We start from the raw sequence: 26,198 nt of genomic DNA on the forward strand, positions 1-26,198 counted from the left end.
TTTTTGACTTTTGTAATAAGACACAGTAAGAAGTTTATTCTTTCTATGAGGGAGGGAAAGAAAAGCTGAACTGATGAAGCTCAGGAAAAGTGGTTGTTTCTTTCCAGCAACATGTGGTAAGAAATATCTCTGTTAACTGGCATTGAATTATAATCACAAGATGTTCTTTGCAACAGTTCATTTACTGGCAAATTAATGACTGGTCTGGATCAGCCTGCCCTTTCCATAATTATGAAGTATAATAATTAGAGAAGCAGTATTCCAAATAATACACTTTATTGGCGAGCAAGATTTACGGAAAGACAGTATGAGTGGCTCTATTAATGGGAAAGTAAATTCTGCGGACTGAAGTTGGCATCCGCTTTGTCTGAATCTTCATTAGCCACCGCTGAGCAAGTTAAGAGCTATTTTAATTGTCCAAGCAGATGTACTTTCTAATACACTTCTTGATCTAAGAGAACAAGTTGTTCTTAGAAACCAAAGACCATAATTTTGCCTTCCTTGGATATTTTCAGTAAAGTTTTTGTTTTTTTTTTTTTTTTTTTTAAGGCACTGTAGAGTTATAACACATTGAGGGGGAGCTCATAGTGTGTGGTTTATTTTCTTTAATCATCATATAGTGGTTTTGAAAAAGAGTAAGAAAGCCAGTGACATAGTTTTGATGCTGTCAGGACACTTCAGGTTAGAAAATGGCAAATCCTAGACTATTTCTGACTGGATTGCCTTGTAACAGTGGGTACCACTCAGCATTGTTTGACTTCTGTCTGATTAAATGCAAATGCTAAGAATCTTATTTCATACTTGTTGCAACTGATTATTAATTCTGATTAGTCATTACTGATGCTTCATAAAATGTAGTGCTGTACAAAGAACAGGAGGAAATGTGTGGCCTTAGATCATGGTCTTCATAATTTCGATTGTGTGTTGTGAAGAAGTGGCTTCAAATACCTCTCGTAGGCTGGGCTCATCTGTTCAGAAAGAGGATGTGGAAGGGAATTAATGGTAATTAAGAAGAAGGCAAAGGCTATAATTTTTTTTCTTAAGAATGATCTCTGAAATACAGAAATCTGGACTACTTCAAAAAAAAAAAAAAAAAGAAAAAAATCCCCAAACCTCCAGCTATTTCAGCTATGTGCAAGATCTCTTTCCCTACAGTATGTGCGGTCCTTCACGATCAGTACACAATACTCATCCCAAATGGGACAGCATACTATTTAACTTCAAAAAAAATATGCTTGGACTTGAATGTTTGCTGAAGGCAAATTTTGTGTTCAGCCGTAGAATTTCAAAGGGCTGCCGATTACCACGGTAAAAATCACACTTAAGGCAAAAGTGAGTTTTCAAACAGAGCAATAGCTATTTACATCACGCAGAATTTTACATTGCTCCACGATATGGATGAATTAAGAAGTGAAAGTGCTGAAGACCGTGAAGGATGAAATTGCCTTTTTTAACATTTATACTCTTTCTGGTTAAACATATCGTTTGAAAAAAGCGAGTGTTGCACTAGTAAAAGTACCAGTATAGGGAAAATATCCCGTGTTTAGTGGCTCTAGTGTTTTTCCATAATATATAAACTATATAAAACAACAGGCTTGTTTTAGCTTATTTTGTACAACGTTACCTCAGCGATATAAATTTAAATACCAGAACCACACTGGTGGCACGTGACAGTCCAGCTCCCTGGTACAAGCTCTAGTACTCTGGGGCTGTAATTCATCGTTAGGTTTAAATATCTGAGCTAAGACTATAGGTGGCATAACTGGAGTATCGCAGGTTCAGAGTGCGATACTAAGGATTAAAAGCTCTTATTCCGCTTACTTTTATCTGTATTGCTTTTATTAAAAGAAAAGCAAACATCTTGTGCTCTGGCTAATGCAGAGGTTGCCTGGATGTCATCCAGCATCCCTACCTGCTTGTTGGTGGGTGACTTCTGAGCCCACTCGTACAGCCGCTGGTAAACCTGCCCGTCGTAACTGCCAAGTGCAGAATTCAGGCTCTTATCTGTGAAGTCAAAAGCATCCACTAGTGGAACAGCATCCTTCCTGAGGAGCAGATGAATGACATTCATATCACTGAAGCAGGTATTGCTTTGTGAGAGAGATAAATAAGTCACAGTTAAAGTTGTCAGTTGTCCAAGTTCCTCAATCTAAAAAGCGTGTGCTGTTTTTTTTTTTTTCCGCTTGCCTACACTGGGGAAAGTCCTGCTTGTTTTGGTTCCTCAGAGACATGTTCCACTAACACCCTGAGCAGTCTGTATTGTTGAATGGGTACTTGCAGGGTTTTGTAATCGTCTGGGGGCTGTCCCTGATTCCCTAATTTAAGACTCAATCTCACATCAGGTGTTTTCTCAGCAATCTCTGCCAGTTCTTGCTTTTGTTTTTTTTTTTTTTTTTTTTTTGTTTTTTTTTGTTTTTTTTTTGTTTTTTCTTTTTTTGTTTTTTTCCCAGGGTTTTGGTTTGGTTTGGTTTACTTATGCTGTATGTGTTTGTGTTACAAAACGGAATAAGGTTGCTACTTGATTGATGTGCTTTGCTGATCTTCAACCTTCATCTGCTGTTAAGTATTCCTATTACCTCATCATGGGCTGTCAAGGTCTTCGACTCTCTTTGTGTCTGTAAGAACAAAGCAACCCTGAACCGTACCCAGGGACCAATCTGACAGCAGTCAGCCAGAGAGAGCTACAGCGTAAGGACAAGTATGTAATGACAGCATCTTCTCCTAAGCCAGAGGTGGTTTCTTTTTCCTCATCCTCCCATAGTCCTGGGTGTCAGAAGTGATGCTGACTGTACCCCACGCCTGAGGCACGGGGATGCAAAGTGGTTTGCTCAAATGTTGGCGTTTGCGCCTGCAGTTCCTTTTGGGGAAGGGCTGTTTGGGGGTTTGGGAAAGGCTGGGTTCTCCTACTGCCTGGGAAGGGTTTGTGTCCTTTCTACTAATGGTAAATAGCTGACTCTAATTACCCAGGTAAATGCCTACTCCATTCTTGAATCCTGTTAACAAGCATGGGCTAACAGAGAAATTGTAATGAATTCCAGAGATGACCATGTGTTAGGCTTTTGAAAACGTTATGTGAAGCTTATCACTTGAATTCTGCCATCAGTTCTGAAAAAGCTTGTTGTCTGGCTCAGTCCTCTTCACCTCTTGGTTACGATGTGTTCTCGTTTCTTTTCAGGTGGCTTAAGTAGAATTTTACATACAGTAGCAACTCGCTTCTCTGCACCGTAAATTAATCTGTTCTTAACTAACAGCACTGAATAGTGAAAGATGAACCTTTTGTCAAAAAGCCTCTGTGAGTGTTGTGGTAAGTTAAAACCTCAGCATATTCAGAATGCACGTAGTTAGTAATAAATGGTGTCGAGCAGATGCATCTGAACTAGCTGTAGGCAGGATTGTTTGGGTACCAGTTGCAGCTCAGCCATGGCAACAGAGTAGGCTGTATTAGCTGTGGCTTAAGCAGATTTTGTGGTGTATGATCGGTTGCTGTGGCTGCCTCCTGCCAGTGCTGCTCTGACTATGAACCTTCCTGCTTTCACTCTACTGCAAAGGGCAGGAAGCGCTCAGGATTTCTCAATTTATAATTTCAGATTTCATGTTACAGAACTTTAGAGATTGCAGAGGAGCTGGACACTTAGGTCTATTTTGCTGTGAAAATGAGCTCTGTGTAGATGTTTCAGCTGATTTCTAGTGCTGCCAGGCAATGAAAATAAAAACCAAGTGAGGTGAATTGACTTTGGAGATGTTGCCATAGGTACAGCAGCGCCATTTTATATCTATCACAGGGACAAACTGACTTATCTGTGTGTCTCCTCTCGTGCTAGAGCAGCTCACCGAATGACAGCCAGGAGGTCCAGGTACGATGCTGTGATCATGTCCATTTGAGCTCCAGAAATGTATCCGTCATGCAAGAAAACTCCTGCATTCGAGAAGATCCCATGCAGCGCAAAGAGGTCACAAAGATGTTTCATAATCCTCTGGATGCCAGCCTCAGTCTTGAGTTTTTCCACAGTTTCTGCAAAGTTTTTCACTGTGATGTAGTGGCAGTGAGCCTGGAAAACAATTGCAATCAACAGTAAATGTACCTCAAAACATTTTTAGTAGGCCAAGTGACTCAGAAGTTCTTGCAAAGAATATAAAACCTTTTCATTTCCCTGGCACTTTTCCCATCTGTATTCTTTGTTTGCTGGTTGACCAGGCCTTTGGCATTCATGTCTTACAGCAACAGTAGAGGAGAGAATTGGGGGTGTAAACAGTCAGCACTGTGGTATTTGTAAACTCTAGAAAACCACTTTGGAAATCATGGCAGTACTTATTCTAAATATTTCGGATGAATACCCCAAAAAGTTTGTCTGATGGAAACACATTGGAATGTGCTTGTGTTGACCCCTAGCAAGTGAATCTTGGTTATACATCAACAGGAGGAAATTCTTTTGTGGAAGACCTTGGACTCGTGGTACGTGGGGCTCAATGTCTGAAGGATTTCAGCTCTGAAAACATCTCTGAGAGAACAGCAACCAAACTTACCTCTTGCTTTTGTGGTTTTAAGTAAACTGATAATTTCTGGGACAGACACCAGGGTCTAACACTCAAGTTACAGAAGTATTAACTGAGCTCCAGAGCAAATGAAGCAGGCTGACTGTTTGTGGGGGTGAGTTGTTACGCTGACATTACTGCACTGGTTGGTGGTGGTGGGATCTGTGTGGGTTCTCTCCCCTGCTGTCCAGGTCTCCTCCCAGCTGTGGGTGTGGGCACAGCACACCTGCCCCACGGCTCTTCATGCTGCCACCGCCAAGCAGCGTGGAGGCCAGCGTGGACTGCAGACCCTGCCCGAGAAGCTGCGTGTCTACTCGAGGAAATAACCTGTGTGGAGCCTGCAGCAAAGCTGCACCTGGTGTCTGATCTGCTCGGCTGAGAACTGGCAGGCATCAGTTCACCGAGCTGCTCTGCGGTCACGTAGGGGAAGGTGTGCAATAAGAAGTAAATACAGAAGTGCCCCAAGAAGGCAGAAAGCCATCAAAGATTTAAAGTTATGGGAGAAACTCAAGGGGTTTGAGTGACTCTTCCTCTCCCTGAAGTATCTAAGAAACTCTGAGTGCCCAGATCCCATTTTCTGAAGAGTATAGCAGCACAGTCACCACTGACACTGCCACAGCCACCTCTCTGCAGGTGTTAGGCTCTTCAGAAATAGTTTATTTCTGACTAGTCCTGTGTCGGAGTTCTCCTCCTTGTTTCTCAGAGGATTCCAGCTCCTCCTCTGACACACGGTCTCCCCTGCTCTTCAGTCCAGAGAGCTCGGCCCCCCGTTAGAGTGGGTGCAGGGGGGAATGGCTTGTTCGGGGTTTTGTGTGGTGAGTGCTTCTTAGAGCTTTTTCTAGAGGTAATCTCAAATAGGAACATTTTACTTCAGTTTAATTTCACTGGAAAGATACATTTAAACAATTACTGGGAAAGTAATTTTTACAAGTTGCTCTGTTTATAGGAGGCCTCCTTTATTTCTGAGGCAATGACACAGGTTTTTCTGCTCTTTTTCAAGCTTACAGCATTTGATAATTGCTGCTTCCACTGAGGCTGCGTAGCTGAAAATGGGGAGTGATGCACGGCAAACAGGTGACCACAAAAAAATGCTGCTGCTGAGATCAAGTCTTTTCTCCCTTAGTCAGCGAGTCCTTGTTTTGAAGGGTTATAACTGTGCTTACTGGTATGAGCTGATCAACACTTCCGATGGCTTTGAAAAGATCTCGGCTGTTGCTGAGAAAGAGTTTGACTCATCAAGGACTTCATCTAATTGACTGACTACGGAGAGGCTGTTTCCTACTATGAAATCACCAATACAGTATCACCACAGTCCGGTGTGTGTAGGCTTCCTTTTTCCCTGTTGGGGCTTCTTGCTGAGTCCATTTCAGTCTGGGTTTGCTTAGGCTGAACAGTAGATTACAGCGAGTTATTTTTCATTAAAAATTGAATAAGCCATGGACCTGTTTCAAAAACTTCCTTTCCTCAGGGAAGGAGGGAAGGAAATGGAAGGAAGGAAGGAAGACCTTCACCATAGTTGTAAAGGAATTGCACCTAATTCCATATCAAAAAAAGAATTTTGGGATTTTTTGGAGACATTGAAGTATCATTGTTTTTTGTTTTCTTTTAAAATTAGGGCTTTTCTCCCATTTTGCTTTCTTTTCTGCTTAGTTCTGCCCTAAGCGCTGTTCTGGGGAAAAAATGGTGCTGTCCTGGCCCTACTTCAGCTGAAGGCATGCTGCTTGCCTGTCTAATCCATGTGAACTGGGAGTTGGATTTGAATCTCTTATTAATTTGACTTCGATTTGATTTTTCTTTCAATAGTAATTAACATTGCACTTATCACAGCTTTTCATTGTTTTCCCTGCAGTTATCTTGCCTTGTGTGAGCGGTGGATGTAAGAAATACCAGACATATTTCACCCTTGCTGTTGACTCCACCAGCTTGCAGAGGGGTGGCTCTGAGGAGGCTTTCTGGGAGCCAGAAACTCTGGATTCTTATGGAAAGATGAGTGTTAGCTGGAGATTCTTGCTGCAGGATATGGGAGGTCTGATTCTGCTAGTAGTGGCAGTATAACCATGAGTGTATTTTTTTTTTTTTTTCCCTCCCTTTTGTTTCTACTCCCTCGAGTCTTTTTCTACTTGGTCTTTTCAGGTGGCAAATTCTTCAGACAGGGATTTGCTACTTACTACAATTTTTCCACCATGTAGACCACAGTGGTGCCCCGGTCTTTGTGGCATCCCTTGGATGCTAAGAGAAAACAGTAAACAGCGCTGAGACTTTAAGCCAATCATGCCATTCCTGTTGCATATTGTGTCATAAAGACAAATGTCAAATAAGCAGATCAGTTTTGCTAACCTTTGCAGCCTGTGCCAGCTGCACTGTGCACTGGTTCCATGCGTCGTGCTTTTTGACTCCGGACTGAATCAGGTCCTGTAGTTTAGCTGCTGCGCTGCTTACGAGTCTGGAAAATTGAAAAAGTATATTGTATGTGAATATAGCAGCCCACGTGCACTCATTTCGTACTCAGCCTTGTGTGTGATCGTATAGCAAAATGGCATTGCTGACGTTTGTGGCTATCTACACTCAGTACGAGCGAACTTAGATTATGCAAAACCCAAGTACAAACTGGGAGGAGTACCCAGACCACCCCAGTACTGAAGGACTTCTGCCTTCTCAGTTCCCAGGGTAGTTTACCAGGGGGGATCTGCTGAGTTTTTCTTGGGTTGTGCATGTGTAAGAAGAATTTGCAAAACAAAATATATTGGACTGATGTTATGTTTCAACTTTTCTACACAGGGATCCAAATCCTGCTCCCGTTGACACTGAAGCTTTCAGGGGAATGGCTGTTTTTACACTGATTTGAATGACAGCAGGGTTGTTGATCTATTTACCTGGTTTTTGGAGGTGACACCTCTATGGCCCGTAACTGTGCACGTAATATTGAAACCACTCATGATACCATTTTTATTTGTGTTGAATAGTTGACTATGTAGCTGAGAGGCTCTATTTGCTGTGGTGTTAACTGAAAACAAACATCAGTTTCACAGGTACGTGAAATTTTAATCTTCTGTACAGAATTACACAGGGTCCAGTTGCCCAGAGATTTACTGGATGGCAACTCAGTGATGTGGTCTGGGATTTACTTAGAGTGCCATCAGCTTGGCATAGAATCAGTTCTATGGAATATAGTTGTTAGGTAGCACGTGACTTAAAGACTTCTGATGTTCTGAGTGTGAAATCTTCGTACTGAACATCTGACGTGGCTGTTAATCCTGTGTGAGACTTCCTTTTCTCTTTCAGGAGCAGATGGTGTCAATTCTTGTGTAACTTATGTTATTTTACCTCCCTTTAAAGCAAGGAAGAAGCTGAGCTCTTAACACATTTCTGATGTCAAAGAGAAACCCGATTTCCCATCCTCTGTACTGACCTGGCTGCCATGTGTTGATAGGCTTCAGTGTAAATATTGGGACTGAGAAACTCCAGCTTGTTCTTGGCAGGACACTTCCCAGGTTTCACTGCAGCCAGATAGGTGACAGATGGTGGAACAGGCTGGCCGGTGCTGGCTGCCCTGAAGCACTTAATCAGGAACCTGGGAAGAGGTAACAGTCAGAGCAGGGTATGGTGGTGATCCCTGTGCAGCAAGCGGTCACACGAAAAGTAAAGTGGGCTTGGGTGGGGAGCAGCGAGGTGTGACCCATCCCATCACTGCTCTGGAATGGACTTGTTCAAGTAATGATCTTTTGTTTTGGATGTTATTTGTAATAACCTGATCTGTGTTGAGTCTCAGGGGTTGCCTCTCGACCATGTTTAATACTACAGTGATCCGTAGAGACGAATTTTTAGGAAGAAACTTGCTGTGGCTATTAGCAGTCTCAGCAGCGTGGTGATTAGGTACATTATCAACTTTGCAGCCCGAGTCTTAATGCTCTGGGAATCTTGATGGTGGTTTGGTCTTACCCTCTGCGATCCCCAACACACAGTCACATTGTTAACAAACATGAGACCCTTGTCCAAGGAGAATTCCCCACTCCCTTATTTTTGTGGCATCTCTGCTATGACCCAGACTGACTAGGTCTGGAAGTGAAAGGCTGCAGCACTCTTGACCTTGCTATTGATCTCGCAAGAAGAGGCAGCAATGAGTGCAGAAGTGCCTGCATGCAAGCACAGAGCTATGTGGTAGCACCTCTGTCCCTGGGAAGTGTACTGGTTTTCTCCTTCTAGTAAAAACACATGTTATTAAAAGTTCAAGCAGCTGTGGTTTCTTTCTCCTGTATTTCATCTACTCTGGATAATCATCAGTCTGCGTGTCCAGAGGAAAGTGCTGTTCTTGGAGCGTGAGTCATCTGCTTTCGGTATCCAACAACTGCCTTCTCAATCATCCTCACTTTACCAATATAGTGTTTCATTGGCTGCTTAAAAAATAAACCCCGAAACTTGTATGGCGATGCCTTTGCTGTGCTACTAGACAAAGAGGAAAATGAGGTTATGCAGAACAGCACCTGCATATGTCCCAAACCCCAAAATAGAAGAGATAATCCAATTCCCACACACCTCCATGCCTGTTAGACAGAAGATGTGAATAGTTTATATCCTGAGCTGTATTTTTAGCTGTGAGAAAGGAGTGGCTGGTTTTACTGGTTTTGGAGAAGAAGTGGTAGAGGTTGAATAAATGAGGGGGCAGGCTTTGAGATGAACAGATTTGAATTGTTACCTGGCAGTTTGCAGGAGCAAAATGGTGTTTTCCCCTTCATAAATACAAGAGGCAATTATTTTAGTATACAAGGAAGGGAGTCCACTCAGGGAGGAGTAACCATGTCCCCCACATGCCTGGAGGCAGATCTGCACTGCTGAAGTGCTGTACTGTGTAACCATGGCTTTAAAGCCTGAAGAAAATGCATGGAGCTGTTTTAAAAGGAGAAGGAAAAAAAAAAAAAAAAAAAAAAAAAGGCAAGCTGTGTTAATGGACAAAGTGTTCTAAAGCAATCCTCAGAATAACTTTTTAAATTTTGTGCAGTTTCTGGGCATGCAATCCCTGTCAGAGCCTCCTTTGCATGCTGGGGTAGCACCCAGCTCCCTGAGCTTGGCCTTTGGTTCCTGCCTGGACGCTGCACACCCTCGTGCTGGGCACGCTGTGGTCAGTTTAAACATTTTTGGGTTTTTCTCAACCAGCAGTGGCTTTGGCTGCCCTCGTTCAGAGTCTGTTTTCATTTCAAGCCCCTAGCTGCAAAATCTTCTGTTCTATCTAAAAAGTCACGTTTTTAATTTTGTCTCAGAAGGGAATATTTGTGTGTGCATTTGTAGATGAACTTGTGAAATAACACTTTGTGCCAGCAGCTACCTGGAACAAGTTTTTTATCAAAGAGATGTGCTTTTCAAGGACTTTTCACCCTGCAATAGTTCCCAAAACAAACAAAAAAAAATATTGGGGCGTTAAAGCAAATGCTGTTGCTGACTGGTTGTGGACCTAGGACGTGCCGTTTGATCTCTTAGTGCTTCCTCTTTCTCCAGTTATCTAGAGGTGAGAGGAATGTTTGTCCCATTTGCTAAAATACATTGCTATTTAGAGATGAGAAGTGCTGTACAAGCTAATCCTGCTGCAACTCACCTCCGGCAGCGTTTCGAAGTTCTTCTTCTGGATCTCTCTGTACCCCCTGTTGAATAGCTCCTGCAAGTAGTCGTTGATGAAATGAAAGGCATAGGCTGCTGCCAACTGGGGCAGCAATTTCTCCTGCTGAGTCTGGTAGTCAAGGATTTTTGCTTCTTGTTCCCTGTTGGAAGACAACTGGTGAAGTAGGGAAAGTGCAGACACAGGCATAGCCGCTGTTAGTTTACCTATTGCATAATGAAAAGTGGCATTTTTCATCATCAAGAAGCAGTATATGAACAGGACAGGGCTGATGTCATGACAGCAGAGCTGCCCAGCTTGCTAAACTTTTAGAGAAACAAGCCCGACAAGGGAAAAAAAAAATTTTTCTGCTGTGTTGGTGAAGCAGCCTAACAGAGTAGAAAAGGCTCTGTGTGATGGGTCTGTACAGGGGCTGTGGGAGAGGATGAGGATGAAGCCTTCAGGAACAGCAAGTTGTTAGAAGTTATAGGGGAGGTGGTGGCACTGCACCATGAAAAACTGGATTTTTGTGGGCCTGGGCATAGATAGGTTTCTCTGAAAATATTTGAGTCTAAATTATTTTAAGCCTTCTGAGCTTTTTGTTTGTTTGTTTTGTTTTTTTTTTTGGATGCTCTTTACCACTTTTGCTGTGGTTAGTACACTTAGGCCTTCGCATGATGGAGTTGGTTGTTACAATAGTTCAGCATGCTGTGCTCTTGGGTTTGGTTTGTGCTTGAACCAAACCACGTTCTCATTAGAATCTTCTTGCTTTTGAAAGGAGATTGAAGTGGGAATTGTTGAAATCCGTTCAAATGAAAAGATCTATTTAAAAATTACAGGGATTCTCACCAGACTAATAAAATTCAGTCTTGTGAAGTGTGATGTTGGAATTGTGGATGTTGGAAGGTGTTTTAATGTCGCGCCCACTAGTAGGATGCTGTGGAATAAGAATCAGCTACTTGTCTGCTTTGTCTGGATTCTGCTGGGTTATGGGATGACAGGGGAAGGCCAGTTATGAGAAAAACAAGTTGCCTGTGTGAACTGCTGGGCTATTCAAACTTGGAAACTCCTCTTGGAAAGAACTGTAAACATTCTCTTGTACTTTGACTGAAGCTTGTTAATGTAAGTAACGGGGAAGCATGTTTGTAATACCCTGTCTGGGCCAGGAAATAAGCCAGTGATGTGCTGAAAGATAAGATGAAAAGTAGAAATCCAGTCTGGTGCAGGGGAACATGGTGTCTGGTCCCCTTCCCACCACTGGGGACTTGTGTGGCATTACCCAGGCTTTAACTTGGACTGCCGGCGGACCGCCGAGTATCGGATGGCAATGGTGCAAGCTTTCATCAGAGGCATTATAACTTCATCTGAAATGAGGGAAATGCGCACTGTAGTCATTGTGAAATAATTAATCTTCTGTGACCCCTGTCTTACATAGGTGCCATCTGGTTGAACCTAGAGTAGAGAGAGCATGTTAGATGCCACCTTCTTCAATACTTCAGTACTAGGATGGTTGTGTAATCTCTGTGCATAGAATAAAATGGACATTGAAATCCTTCACTGAATGCAAAACTAAATATTTTTATGTATGATGGATGAAATGTATCCATTTAAAGAGACAAACGCTTCCTGCTTCTGGCTCAGATAGGTTCTGCCTGCCCCGTGATCCCCAACCTCTGAATGTGCAATTCCTGACGCCAAATTTCATTTAGGATTCAGGTAACTTCTGCCCTTGATAAAACCACACAGACTAGCAGACACCTCAAAGGAAGATTTTTTTTTTTTTTTTTTTTTGTCCTAAATTTGGGCAGGTCCCCTTCATCTCTCTGGCTATACAGTGAGAGTCTGATGGGTGAGTCCGTGGTGTGAGTCCATACGTACCTCACAAAACCTGCTCAGCATGTTCTCTCTGGGGACACGCACGTTCTGCAGCATGAGGTAGCCGTTGTCAATGTGCTCAAAATTCATTTTGGGACCGATGTCTCCTGCAGTTATGCCTGCAGTGAGAGAAAACATAGCCTGCTTACTTCCACTTGAACTTTTTTCCTCCCAATTTTGTGTCAGGCTGGAGATCTCAAAGGAAGGGCATGGTCAGCTCTGCTTCTTCCCCGGCATGGGTGTTCTTGCCTGAGGGATGAGACAGGCATTCCAGTGCCTTGTGGTAGTTTGTTTGATCTGTTACTTGTGTTGACCAGGCTCGGAACTGAGTTGTTAATGCAGGGGTGGTCAGAGCAGCCCAGGCTTCTGGTTAAGAAAAGGCTTGGTCTGGATATGCCTGAGGATACATGAAATCTTCCTTTAGATAAAAAGGTTGGGGTTAATGATAACTATGCTTTGGGTATCTGTCTTGGTTTGGTTTTGGCAATTATAACTCTCCCTGGGCCCAATGTTTTAGAAAACATTTAAAGTAAAAAATAGGCTGGGGTGGTTTACCTGGGCAGAGCGAATGGTCCCGAAGGCTGCGTATCTGCACGATGAAGGGGTGCACGCTGTAGCACTGCCCGTTGGTGTACAGCTGAGCAAAGACCACTGTGTGGGTTGCTGACCTTCCCACTGCGAGAAGAAAAACCTTCCCTTAAGACAAGGTACAGTACAAACACTTCCACAGTTACCAGCAGGCAGTGCTGATGGTGTGTTAGGTCTCGCTAACGTCGGGGTCAGCGCAGGTGTGATCCACAGAGCCTGGAAACTGGAGATTGCCGAAATCTGTGCTCTGAGCCTGCTCTTCCCTCTCACAAGTTGCATTATCTTTCTGCCTCTGTCGCTGCCCATGAGGCTTGGATGAACAGTTTGCATCAGCAGATGAGGAAAAAATAAGGAGTTAAAGTTCATGCAGTGCTGAGGGAGTGGGAAGTGCTGTGACTGTTAGAGTAACTCCAGTTATTTTCTGTGAAATACCTTCCTGAAGGGAGCCATGAATTTCATACTTGGATCCTTTATGCTGAGACTGGCTGATAACTTGAATCCTTTATGCTGATGATCTCCCTGCAGGTTTTGATCACCTGAGCATTATTTACAAAGAAGAGAAGATTGATTCCTGCAGAGGCAGGAGTTTCCCTGGGTGAAGTTCTCCAGCCCTGCCACCCAAGAGCTTTTGATAGATGATGGTGGTCCCCCTCTGGCCTTTGAACTTGTACAAAACCCTTTGGTCTCTTACTTGCCTCTTGATATGTGCATCTCTTACTGAAGTCCTCTTTTAGCACCTGGGCCCTGAAACCCTGAGCTTGAGCAGGGCAGACAGAATAACTGAAGGAGGCAAATGAGGAAAACGAAAATATTTTGTGTGGTACTTACTGTCTCCAGGCCACCACTTCATGGCAGAAATCTTTGGTGTGTTCAGTATAAACTCCTGTGTAGTGATATCAAAGACTGCTGTTGTTTCCAAGCCCTGAAGATAAGTTCCTTTAAAAAAATAAAAAAAAATATATCTCTGGGTATATTGCAAGGATGGAGAAAGTGGAGGATCCCCGGAGGCTGGTGTAGGTATTACCAGGGTTTTGTGGTTTACCCTCCTCACAAGAACCATGGGACGATGCTCCCAGTGACCCCACACTATCTCCTGCAAAGATCTCTTGAGCCTGGTTTATGGTGACAACCATCAGCTTGGACAAGCTGCCTGGCTGGTTTCTTCCACAGATGGTGACTGCCAGCTATCTAACCATGAGCTTTCACCCTCCTGTTATTTTTTTCCACATTGGCAAACCCAAAGCCAGCACCTCTCCAGCTTGCAGAGGAACACTGAGGACATCAACCTCTAACACACAGGTGGCATTTTGCCACCCCTGCCCCCAGCTTGAACTCAAATTGCCATGAGAATCTGGGCCAGAGCCTTTTGTCCTATGGAGGCATTTTCTTTGCAGCCTTACCGTGCCCCAGTTCAGTCTGGGCGTAGCTTCCAATCAGCTTATGCTGAGTGGCAAGAGGAATCCATTTGGCAATCTGTTTGTCGGAGCCCAGCATCGAAATACTTCTTATGAAGATGCGGTGAAGGAGAAATGCGATGTCTCCTGACACTGCCCTGCAGGGATGGCACAAGGGGTATTTTTAAATAGATGAAGTTCCAGGGCTGTGAGGAATGAGGCGTTGCTCACCAGACACTACCACCTGCTGCCTTTTGATTGCTGTGTTGTCATCCCTTACCCAATGTCCAGTATCAACACAGTACTGCAGGAAGGGTGCTCTTCCAAGCTGCTTTTGTTCCTTCTTTCATAACGTAGTTTGTTTAAGTGTTGTTAGCTCGTTATTTCACTTGCTCTTGGAGGGATGATCTGTTCCGAGTAGCACATTCTGAGCGCCAAAATACACAGCCCAGCTTCAAGGCTCCTGTGTCTCTGACAGCTTGTGAGCCCTTTGTATCTTTATTTTACTTCGTAGGATTTTTTAAGTCACTTTTTAAGGCTGAGCTAAAAAAAACCCCACCACCCTACCTCCAAACCCTGGCACTTCACGTTAGACTGAATTACATATGTAGGTGTCTGAGACCTGGATTTCCTGAACCTCCCCATTCCCATTCTTGGTAAGGTGGGTTTGTTACTGTGCTATTCCCTGAGTGTTTGCTCTCAGTCACTGTCAGTGAACAATACTGGGGTGCATACAGATTTGACCTGACTTGAGTTTATTTTTCTTGTGGCAAAATTCAAATACATCCTTGTAACACCTGGTTTATTGTCTGATCAGGTCCTTTGCCATAACCAGCTGATAGGGCTGCATACATCCCCAAAAACACTATTCCAGTAGCTCTGTATGGGAACTTAGGTACAGTAATATTCATGGTACAAATCAGGAACTCATTTTTTATGAATCAGGAACTCATTTGGTTTTAAGTTTTTTTTTTTCTGTGTGTGAGGAATCCTGAGAAAACATGAGGAATGTAGTCCCTCTTCCTGGGACTCCTCAGAATACGGTTGAATCAACTCACAGATGTAAGTACATGTGCTCTCACATGTGAAAATAAGTGGCTCTGCTGTTGTCAGTAGCGTGTATGGCTGTTAGCATGTTGCTTTACTACAGTGCTGTAGTGAGCATCTCATTCTAGATACCTTTTATTGTTAACAGATGACTACGACCTTTCTTTTATAGTGGCCCTGAGAGAGAATCAGTCAGGCTGAAAAAGTGTGTGTGGGGGGGCAAATACGAACAGAGAAGTTAAATTGCTTTGATTAACAGGAAAAGACTTAATGAACCCTTGGCAGCCCTTCTAGAAATAATGTTACTTTAACTGCAGGTTAGGAAAGTTGTTTTTTAAATGTGTGCAAGGCTGGCACCAGGACTTTGTCAGTAAGAGCTTGGTGCTCACTTGGTGTTTGATCAGAGGAGAGCTGCCCTGCCAGGCAGACTCTGCTCTTCCTCCTGCAAAATGGGCTAACGCAGGGCTGCCCCTGCCCAAGCCCTTGGTGCCAGGGGGCCTGATAAAAGCAAGCCCAAGTGGGAGAGATGGTTGAGTTTTAGCAGGTTTTTAAAATCTTCTGGGATTTTTTTTTTTTCTTCTGAGAGAGGAGTGGAGACCTGCTTTTTATTGAGAATATAATGATCAGGTCCAAGAACTCTTGATGGAACATTTCCCCCTTACAGTCCCACTCCCTGTAGGTGGTGAAGAGCTTAGCATAAAAAATTGTAATCTTTCATATGATGAAATATCAGAAAGTGACTGAGTGTCAGTGGAGGTTTGTAAAGTGCAGACATTGCCCTTTGGAACGACACTTTTGAACTTGCACCTTCTTCCTGGGTATATAACCCCACCAAATTGACAGCGTGCGCCGGGCAACAGCATGCCACAAGCAATTAAAATGTGGAGCTCAACCCCATGCAGTGTTAAGAAAATGCTTTTAAGGAAAGAATTGTGAGAAATATTTTATTCCGTTTACCTACAAACTAAGGTTGTGTGTTTTGGTTTTTATTTGTTTGGTTTAGACAGTATGGTTTTTCTAGATAGAGAAAAATATAATCTTTAATTTATCTGGAAGTCAGGAATGGAATTGAAACGGTTCATACTCTGGCTATATGTTTGAAAATGGCTGAGGAGTGGTATGCAAGCTGTAGCACAGGTAAGGAGCTTGCTGAAGTGGCTATTTCACATCGAGGATGTGAACTGCTGTGATTTATCACGCTGTACCTATGTGTTATTCTTTGAGAAGTTCCCCGCCGTGCATCATCGTTTTCCCTTTTCCTGAGCATGCTGCTAAAGTAAAAACCTGTGGCATGTTTGTATCAAACCCTTAGCGGACAACTGTTGGCCTCTCCCAGCCTTTGCTAAAGCCGATTCTTGTTGGCACACAACACTTTTAACAAAAAATTAGTTGTACATTAAGAAAAAAAAAAAAATCACCTGTAAATGTACTTAAATTCAGGTCCAGTCTCAGTCCATCCCATCTCATGCATCTTTTTCTGGAGGTGAACGGCTTTTCTGACTGCTGCTTCGTACCTCTCGTTCTGGCTCTGGAAATACTCATTTTCTCTGCTAAATACAGGGTCACGTTCGATAGCTTCGACTGCAAAGCAACACAGAGGAGTTGGTTCTCCTGGGGCTGGGGAGGTGCGGGCAGCCCCTCGAGTCCTGCTTGGGAGGAGCAGGGGTCACTGATGCTGTGACTTTTTAGGGTGACTGCAGGCACGTTTGGTTTTGCCAGTGTTCTCTCTGATGGCTGTCACACCTAACTCTGAAAAGCAGAGGGTTTGGGGAGGAGAAGGAGGGCAGGGGAACTGAGCAGGCCTTGGAGAGGGGTCTGCTGGGTGGAAATAGTGACCCTGCCAGGTAAGGCACTGTCCGGGTCAGGGTGTTGGAGGTGGCTTTGTGCCTCAGACAGAAAATGCCATGGATCCCTCTGTCTCTAATTGCTGTTCTCATGCTGTGATGGCAGCAAGAGCTGTGCTTAGCCGGATTTTGCCCAGAGGGGCAGCTGGAGCTGCTGGCTGGCCCGCTTGACTTGGGACTTGGCCAGCCCTTCGCAGCATTGTGGAGCAACTCTTGGGCTCGCTCTTTCTGTGTCAGCCTGAACACTCTCACTGCTCCCTTTTTGCCTTGAAACCTTGAATCTATTCACCTTTAAGGTTATACTGAACTCCAGTTGCACTGTGAAGCATGTCCCAGTGGCCTGTGCTGTTTTCATCTGACATATAATATGGATGTAGTTACAGAGACAAAAAAAAAATAATTTTGTTTTTCCCTTCTGTTCCTTCTGAGCACAGAGTCATGGCACACCCGTCACAAGTGAGAGCAGCTCAGCCCTGGCTGAGCCAACCCACGCAAGGAATTCACCTCCTGGATGAGCCTGATGTGCCGAGGAGGGTCACTGGAAGCGTGGCTCAGGCGTGGTGCGCATCGCTGCGCAGCAACGCTGACCCCTCACACAGGGATGCTCACCTGTGAGACCCTCAGTCCTTTCATTCCAGTCTAACCAGTCTTGCCAGAGATACCAGGGATGCGAGCAGGAAAGGGGAAAAGCTTTCAGACAGCGGGAGGGGGCTGCAGAGGAGTTGCGTTGATTGACATTACCAGGGGACTCCACGCTCCCACTTTTTGAAGAGATTGGCAATAAGCAAATACCCCGGAGTACAAAACCCACCGTGCTGCAAAGGAGAGGCAGAAGCAGCGGGGATGTAGGAGCACTCTGTACCCACCCGCAGGCAGCCCTCGCACTCACCCACTGCCCGCCGTGTCCGAGTGTTCTCCTCGCCGCCATCCAGCCAGGCCGTGAGTTTTTCCACGCTGAAGGAGGCTGTTTGCCTCTCGCTGGCGAGGTCGGGATTCACACCGCCGAGGACCGAGCCCTGCGAGTACTTGCTGGGCTCCAGCAGAGCCATCCTGGAAGCTGAGCTGCTCTGGGAAGGGCTGGGGCTCCTTGGGCAAGGGCACCCTGTCAGTGGGTGGATGATATGCAGGTGGTGGGTGCAGCGAGGAGAGGTTTCCGTAGGTTGGCCAAGGTATTGCACCTGCACAGGGGTTGCACGGATATTTAGGCACTGTCTTGTCCTCATTGCAAAGACACAATGGTAAGGACAATTTAGGGCATGTTTAAGAGCTCAAAATGCAGGTTTTTCTGATACTTATTTAAACATAAAATCTTTTTCTTTCACCCGTCTGTCCCCAATATTTTATGAGAAGTTACTGCTGCAATATCCCACAACTATTTAAGATATTTTCTTGCCCTGGCCCGTTCCCCACCCTGCTGCTGGGTGTTGCTGCTGCTGCCCAGCCCACAGGTGCCTCCTCCGAGGCTGCTGGATCTGTGCTGGCAGCTCTGCCTGCTTCCCATGGGGCTCAGCTTCACATTAACTCCTAACCCTGTATTTCCTGTGTTAGCAGGATTTGTCACAGGATACTAATATAAAAAAAAAAAAAAAGCGTGGGGTGTGGAAAATAAAGCAGATTTCCTCTTGAAGAGGCTGCCTGCCTTTCTGAACTGTTTTATAATAAATTGAAAGTGTGGAAACTCTTGCTAATATGTTCTTAATTCCTGCTTTTCTGATATTCAGACCTTTAATTCCAGGTGTCTTACTGTCCTGGGAGGGAGAAAAACCTGAAAGCAAGCGTGCTAAGTACACAAGACTGGAGTAACCCAGCCCTGCCCTTCAGCCGTCCCAGGCGCAGCCGCCAGCTCCCTCCTCTGTGAAACTGTGTAAGAAAAATCTGTGTGTCCCTCTGCTACGTGCAAACGCACAAACCCCACGTACCTTGTCTCAGGCGGCCTTCCGGGAGCTGTGCTGCCTTACCTGCCTGGGCCGTGGCTCCTGGTGTCCCCGCTGCAGGGACTTTGTCCCCAGGACCAACGGAGGTCAACGCGTCCCGCGGCTGTCTCTGAGTGTGCGCGGCGCTGAGCCGGAGCTGACCGCTGCAGGCAGCGGCCCGTGCTCCTGCCAGGCATGAAATCCCACAGTTCCCAGTGCCGAAAGGGCTGGAGGCTCTGCGTTTACAAAACCACCATTTTTCTGATTTCACTTCAGGCTGTTTGTGCGTCGGAGGCTGCGCTTCCAGTTCCGTCACCAGTGTGACACATTGCTTTTCTCCCAGTACTTTTTTTTTTTTGTTTTATTTTGTTTTGTAATCTGCTCAGAATGGAGGAGAGCACCCCTTGGGCTCTCACTGCTCTTCTCCTGTAGATTTAACTTGCTTAAGATTTTCCCAGCTCGGTTATGGCCCTTCCCTCAGCCCTTGCTGCAGTTTGGGGTGCAAGCCAGGAGACCAGGGATGTGCCTCGCAGGCTGGGTCATGCCGGGAGGCAGAGGAAGGATGCCATAGGGTGTGTGCTGCCTTCACCTCCAGCAATCTTGAGTCTGTCCCACTGTGTTCCACATGAGGAACTGTCATAATACAAACGACTGCCTTTGGCATCTGCGTGTGAAAGCAAGTGTGTGATTAGTGTAAGCAGTGTTGGGGCATAGCCCATCAAAACCTCGCTGGCTGGGGCTGTGAAAGGTTGATAAAGCATCTTACAAAGGCCTGCCTGAGTCTTCTGGTCTCGTGTTCCACCAAAGGCCGTGCTCTTCACTGGACATGTTCACCTTTGTGTTGCTTGTGCCAGGGAATGAAGTACGCAACCCGCCATGGCAGGAGAACAAGCGAGGGATTATTATAAGCAGCAACAAGGTGGGAAGATGTTTTGGAAACCTGACCTGAAGAACAGGTTTAAGCGATGAGCCCTCATCCCTAACGATGAGCTGACTGCCCACAGCACTGCTGCAGGGTGTGCAGGGTTGGGAGGGCTGTGTACCTCCCAGCGTGGCAACCCCAGCAGGTATCTGGTGTCAGAGAAATGCATCCAAGTACCACCTGTGCCTTGTTCTCAGCGGGAAGTTGGTGTCTCTGCCGTTATGGATACTGCTAATGAGACAGAGAAGCCCTTTTCATTTGCTTTGCTGCATTCAGTTTTAGGCCTGGCTCTTGGGGAGCATCGTGTGTGTGACCCACATGTATGAAGCATCCTCTTTTTCTTATCTATTTAATCTGCGGTCTTTGATTGCTGCTAAAACACTTTAAAAATATTTAAAAAATAATGAAGTGAGCTCGCCAGCGTGAGAATTACCTTTCAGTTCAAAACTGAGGTTTTAAATTAAATCCAAGGGCAACGTGTTTCCTTGGCTTTGTGGGTCTTACCCTGCCAGGCAGGTGGGCATCTGTGGCCACTTAGAAATCAAACACGGGGAGTTTCAGTGCACAAAGCCTCATTCCACACTTTTTGTGCCCTTAAACTTTCAGCAAATTGCGATGATGTATAGGGATAAGCAATGGATGCAGCATTGGGTGGGGATGATGAAAAAAAGCTCATTGATGAGTAAGTTAACACAGCACTAACAAAGGAGTTGCTGTCAGCCTTCACTGATTTTTATGTTCTTTGAGTTTATTTGGCTATTGTCTGCTTGTATCCTCGGAGCTTTTTCAGTTCCTTGTGGAAGAGAACAAAATATACAATCATCATTTAGTTTATTTCTTCAGAAGCATCCAGATTAAATAGTGTGAGTTAATTAAGTAGAGTTGCATGACATATTTTTATGTAAATGTATAAACACAAACACAGAATATAAACTATGTACCACATAGGCAACATACACACAGTGCAAAAAATTGTCGTCCATCAATACTCTGATAATCTGTATCTTCTGCGTACACCACATTTATTCAGGAATGTGTTTTAAGGGCATAGGGAGGAATTAATTTAAAAGAAAAAGAGACACAAAGATACCCCAAAATCTTCCTGGTGATGCCTACACTGATGGGTTTTTGGGTGCCATGAAGCCCAAGAGCATCAGTGAGGGTTGTACAGACTCCGGGTCTGGGCCCAGCTGGGCAGGCAGTTACCAGTTCACAGGGGTGAGAAGAGCTGTGTTGGAAAACTGATTTTTAAGCCAACGCTTGAACATTAAAAGCATCATTTCCAGCGTGCTGTCACGGAGGGCTGGAGCCACGTGCCCCGCTGTGTGCCATGGGGCTGCTTGTGGCTGGTTTGGTGGTCCCGTGGGGCTCACAGCCCCTGGGATCCCAGGGAGCAGCAGGGTCAGGGCTTTCTGCTACCTCCACCACCACTGGAAGGATTTCTTGTGGCTCTGTTAGCTCAGCCTGAGTCAGGAGAGTATGACCAAGCCCTCCCTTTCCCTTCTGGATACCCACTGAAAATGAGCCCAGGCACCCCTTAGCGATCCCGGACGGTGTGTGCAGCCCCACTCCGTGCTTGGTGGACACCACAGTCAAAGGGAGACACCTTGATTTGATTTTATTTTTTCAGATAATATTTGCCTACTCAGGAAGACTGCAGCAAAACATTTTCAACCTTTTCATTGCTGATCTGAGCGTGCAGCTTACCCAGAGCTTACTGCATGGCTCCCACCCAAGGACTTGCATAAATACCCCGGTCCCAGCCCAGGTGAGCTGATAACACTGATTTCACTGGTGCATATGGAAGAACAGATTGCCTCTCCTGGAGTGCATTCCCATCTGTGGCAAAATTACAAATTAATTTGCTGAATTTTTCTGAGCTCTTTGATCAAGGTTACTTAATCTGGGCCATAACCCTTCACAAAACTCCAGCACAGTAATTCTGGCTTGTTATTTAAACCGATGTTATCTGTGGAGTATCACACAGCATTCTTTGCAGCTGTGTACAAGCATTCTTAGCAACACCTTTTTTTCTTGACGGAATTTGGCTTGTTTTACCCCCTGAAAAAACTGACCGATGCTGCTTCTTCCTCATGGTTTTAATCATAACTTACATAAAAAGCTTCACTGCTGGAAAGGCCATAATAGATCCTTTCAGATCTTGTTTGACCCGCAGTGCCAACGTGCACTGGATTTCTGAAACAAAAACTTGTTTAAAATAAGCGTGATGAGCAAGGGGCTTAAAAACTACTGCAGAGACAGTGCCATGAGATGGGGCTCTCAAGGACTGAAACTGAGTTAAGGGCCTTTATAGTCCAATCTGCCCTGTGAGCCCCCACCTGTATCGCTGCTCCTGACACCTGAGGTGGCTCAGATGTTTTACTCAAGCTGCCAGGCTGAGCCACAGCTCTCGGAAACAAAACACCCCACTGAACCAGGGAGAGGAGGGAATGGATTAGTAATTTTTTTAATATGGGATAAACACCCAGTTTCCTTTAATTTACATATGGATCCGCTGAAGATGTGGGTAGTAGACATTGTTTAACCAGGTATTACCTTCCCAGCTGACTAGGTCCGTTGAGGCTTGCCGTTCGGTGCTCGAAGGCAGTGGGTGAGTGACGCTGTTTGTATCAGGGCTGATGCGAGAAGCAAGCAGCTGAGATCTTCCTGAAGGTGCCATTTTAGCTCTAGCTGTGGACGTGGCATGGGTGCCCCATAAATATGATAGGCTCTGTCCATACCTGATACAAATGCACCATCTATCTCAGCTCTGCTATACCAGCAGCAAGAAGATTTTTAACTTTGCAAGGTGGCAGCTGAGAAGAGGCAGCTCTGACCTCTGAAAAAGGGGATGAGGAGCACTGAAAAATAGTTTGCATCGGTCCCTACGTGCCCTGTAGCCCCTGGTGCCTACAGATGCCAGCTGTGTGCAGGGTGGTTAACAGGACAGCAGCCTGACACCAGTATGATTTTTTTTTTTTTTTTTTTTATTTACCCACTCTCAATCACGGGATATTTTTTGTGGGTCCCTATGGTAGCTGCTGGGTGAGGGGCTGAAGCTCAGTAGTCCAGAGGCAAGAAGCAGTTTGTCTGTCTGCTACACACGCAGGGATCTGCTGCCTGCTCACTGCACGCTTCCATGAACACCCACACTGAAAACACCCAGCTTTTGCTTTCTGCAGAGGGCATTTGCCTCCCACTTGGAGCGTTGATGGTATAGTCCAATGTATTTCTGCCTGAGCATGAAAATGCCTAAATAGCTTTTTTTTACCAGGTTTGAAATGCGGTTTAAAGGTGCTTGTGAAGAGCAGTTGCACCTGCCTGTGCTGCATTGGTATGGGCATACAGAGGTTGATTTTGCTAAGAGTACAGGTGTGCTGCTGGGACACACAGCCTCAGCCTTGGCTTGCACACTGGTGCAATACCAGTGACCCTTGGGAAAGCCATTACAGTCACCTGGGCAGTTCTCAGTAATACGTAGATTGTCCGTTTCCAGGAGGAGCTGCAGCTGCCCTCCTGTCACCCCATCCCTGGTGAGCCTGCCTCCGTGAAGAAGCACAAATCCCCCACACCATCCATCCACCGTTTCCCGACTTAAATGGTCACAGTGTCTCGTTAACCAAGAGTTAGCTGGAGGTTATCATGCACCCACAACTTGGGGAGGGGCGGGGGGAAGGAAATAACATCATTTCTCTCTGCATCTCCTCATGTGACTACTTGTTCTGTGAATACTGCCCCTTTTCCCCAGTGATACCTTCCTGGGCTGGCAATACCATTTTTTGTGCCTTCTACTGGAGCAAGTGTTAATAGCCAGAAGTAGCCCCAACGATGCGGCTGTGAAAGTCCACCATGTACAGAGATGTCAGCGTGCGTGTGTTAGCGTCGGCCTCGGTAGGATCCCCGTGGAGTTTTGGCAGAAGCTACGCTGCTTTCTCCTTCCCTGTCACCGTCGATGTTCTTCTCAGGTTTTCCTTGACTTTAATGAATTCTGGTGCATGGTCTTCCTGCTTCTCCTGCTCTTTCTCCAACTGTAAGAAAGAAGAGTCACCATTACCTGTGCATACTAAAGGACAAAAGTGCATTAGCTACATTAAAACTGTAGCCTTCAGTATTGCTGGGTGTCCAGTTATTATTGCCCAGAGTCTAATGAATGTGTAGTGCCCATGTCAGTGCTCTCTTTTTTCTAAACCATTACACCAGAGCCATGTTTATCCTTAGTCTCTTTTGTGTCCCACTGAAACATTAATTATTTTTTTAAATTTTTTTTTTTTCTTTTTTTCCTCCAAGGAGGAACATCTCCAGCAGAAAAAAGCAGGGGAGTGCTTCACTTCAGACCTGGCATGGAGAAGGGAAGAGGAGGTTTGAATCCTTCCCAGCAAAAGAGGCCTGTGAGCCTGGGAAACCTCTCAGCGTTAGATTATTGTCTAAGGGGGGGTGTGTAAGTTGTACTGCCTCACTTTTATATGCAAAGTCTTTATGGATCTATCCCTAAACCACCTTGTTTCATATTCCTGGTTCTTCTCTAAGAGTGTTGGGCTTTGATTTTCAAGTGATCCTGGCTTTGCTGGTATTATTGCAAGGGAACTATTACGCCATTAATTAAATAAGCTATTTTCATCCATTTGCAGTGCAAATATGAGCATGTAGGAGAGGCAATGGCTTTATTTTTAGTGGCAACAAGCTTCTTGCACAGGTTTGGGTAAGAGGACAGGAGCAGAGCACCCAGGGCATGGCTGTGCTCCTGACAAGCACCCATGCTGAATATTGCTTTCCCCAGAAATATTTTTGGCCAGGGTACATGCCAGGAACTGCTCCCAAAAGCAGGGTGTGATTGCAGCAGGGCTTGCACCTTCCAGGACTTCCACAGCCTCTCACCCCAGGGTCCTGAGCGCCCCTGTGGTAGGTGCTGCAACAGCCCCCCTGTGCTTTTTGGGGTGTTTTAAACTGGAAAACACACCCCGAGGACACCACATAGGACCTGGAGGAGCCCCAGGGCCAGTGGTGTGTGGTGATGGCTCTGGGCAAGGTGGTGCAAGGTGGATCCCACTGTGAGGGTGAGGGTGCTGCAGCTGCATGGGGCAGCGGTGGAGGATGCACTGTGGCTTCTGTTTTATGGAGGAACAACAGTGCTCTACCTTGGGTTGAGCCTCAGTCCACCCACCTCCCCTGTGGTCTGTGCCTCGTGCGGGATGGTTAGGATAACCTGGGGGTGGCTGAAAACTCAGTTCTACCTGATCCAGCCTCTGGTGCCTCTTTAATAGCTCTTTTTCAAAAGGAGACTGCAATTTCTTTGCCTCTTCCTCTTCCTTCTTCTGTCTGATGAGCTGGTTTCGCCGTCGGTGCTCGAGCACCCGCTGCAGCTCTGGTTTGCTCTCCATGCTCAAACCCCTGTGGATAAAAAAGCAGATAAATCAGGGCCAGAGCACTTACACCCTGGAGTGTAACTACTGCCAGCCCAGCAACCCCAAAACTCTTTTTGCTTCTACATGGAAACACGGGAGACCTGGTCTACAAACCAGTCCTGGTCCAGAAACCCATCCTGCCGTCCCTTAGTGCTGGGACCTGCCTTGGGCAAGCACTGTGTTTGCTGTCCGTGATGGGGCTTGTGGTGCTTGGGAGTTTTTGCTAATCCCATTGCATTGAGGTGACAGAGCTTTCTGGGTCAGGTGTGGAAATGGGACCTTCTGTTGGCTCCTGCTGTTGTTCGTTTTAATTATGTCAGTGACGGATTCAGCTGCGTTGAGGGCATTTTAAATAATGACGATTTTTTTTCCACCAGCAGGGGTAGTCATTGATCTGCAATAATTGTCCTGGCAGTTCCTTCCCTCCCTGTTGCATCCCAGCTTTGCTTCAGAGCTGAGGGCTTGCGATCCCTCTGTTGACATGGAGAGTTTGGGTCAAGAGGCCAGAATGAAATGTCCTTTTCTCCTGGAAGCCAGAGTGTTTGCCGATGGCACAGGCACCTGGTTCCCCTTCGGCCACCCGAAGCATCTCAGATGCAGCGGGGCTGCTCGGAGCCCTGCTCTGTCACGGGAGGCGCCAAGGCTGGGATAACGGCAAGGGCATGCAGGCAAGGCAGAGATATGTGGTAAAGAGATGAAAGAAGTTCTCCAAACAAATTTCAGAAAACTAACACTTTGAATATTGCCATGCCTGAATTTAGACGCGGAGATTTACCTCCTGCAGCTGGCCCTGGGCACCTTCCCACCAACTTCTGTGCCCCTGGAAGCCTGGGAGTAGTGATGGCTGTGTAGGGCTGAGGGTGGATGTGGAACAAGTCCATATGTGCTCCTGCGTGGTCGTAGGATGGTTCTTGCCCTCCAGGATAGTGGTTTGACCAACTCATCTCCTCTGGAAGGAATCTGCCTTTGTAAAGTCCATCAGCTTCCTGGCTTAAATCACTAAAAGCAGCGACTCTGCCCCGCCAAGCCCTATCCAGAGAGAGGCAAAGCCGAAGCTGCTGGGAAGTCAAACATTTGCTGAATTTTTGCAGAG

General features: G+C 45.7%; 2 protein-coding genes across 5 annotated transcripts in view; both read right to left on the bottom strand.

The window, feature by feature from the left end:
• Positions 1-128: 128 nt before the first annotated feature.
• On the bottom strand, positions 129-18,921 carry ACOX2 (acyl-CoA oxidase 2). 3 transcript variants are annotated; one of them, XM_074914423.1, is made up of 15 exons: positions 18,788-18,921; positions 17,758-18,046; positions 16,443-16,605; positions 13,984-14,135; positions 13,412-13,519; positions 12,551-12,670; positions 11,999-12,114; positions 11,400-11,572; positions 10,121-10,283; positions 9,227-9,417; positions 7,943-8,104; positions 6,871-6,976; positions 3,832-4,049; positions 1,913-2,090; positions 129-968 (listed from the first exon to the last, which is right to left on the bottom strand). In XM_074914423.1, exons 2-15 carry the CDS (start codon positions 17,915-17,917, stop codon positions 906-908), a joined length of 2,073 nt encoding a protein of 690 aa, XP_074770524.1. In that variant the 5' UTR covers positions 17,918-18,046; positions 18,788-18,921; the 3' UTR covers positions 129-905. The 3 variants fall into 3 exon arrangements, with proteins under 3 accessions (XP_074770524.1, XP_074770525.1, XP_074770526.1); XM_074914424.1 differs by having other exon boundaries at positions 18,827-18,917; XM_074914425.1 differs by having other exon boundaries at positions 1,913-2,045; positions 18,788-18,916.
• Positions 18,922-20,488: 1,567 nt separating this feature from the next.
• Positions 20,489-26,198, bottom strand: part of FAM107A (family with sequence similarity 107 member A) — a 31,196-nt gene continuing 25,486 nt past the window's right edge. Inside the window, exons 3-4 of one of the 2 annotated variants that reach the window (XM_074914544.1) lie at positions 24,935-25,091; positions 20,489-23,731 (exon numbers count right to left, since the gene is read on the bottom strand). In XM_074914544.1, the coding sequence (XP_074770645.1) occupies positions 23,624-23,731; positions 24,935-25,091 (265 nt within the window). In that variant the 3' untranslated portion in view covers positions 20,489-23,623. The remainder of the gene's footprint in view (positions 23,732-24,934; positions 25,092-26,198) is intronic. The other variant, XM_074914543.1, reaches the window with a different exon arrangement.

This window comes from Athene noctua, chromosome 10 (genome assembly GCF_965140245.1).
Source record: "Athene noctua chromosome 10, bAthNoc1.hap1.1, whole genome shotgun sequence".
Taxonomy (NCBI): Eukaryota; Metazoa; Chordata; class Aves; order Strigiformes; family Strigidae; genus Athene; species Athene noctua.

Bases quoted from the DNA above. Each gene is read 5' to 3' on its own strand.
- ACOX2 (XM_074914423.1), bottom strand. From the start codon at position 17,917: ATGGCTCTGCTGGAGCCCAGCAAGTACTCGCAGGGCTCGGTCCTCGGC. The intron at 16,606-17,757 runs GTGAGTGCGAGG...GTTGCTTTGCAG, and splicing joins TCGGACACGGCGGGCAGTGG to TCGAAGCTATCGAACGTGAC. The intron at 4,050-6,870 runs GTTAGCAAAACT...ATTGTTTTCCAG, and splicing joins AGCTGGCACAGGCTGCAAAG to GCTCACTGCCACTACATCAC.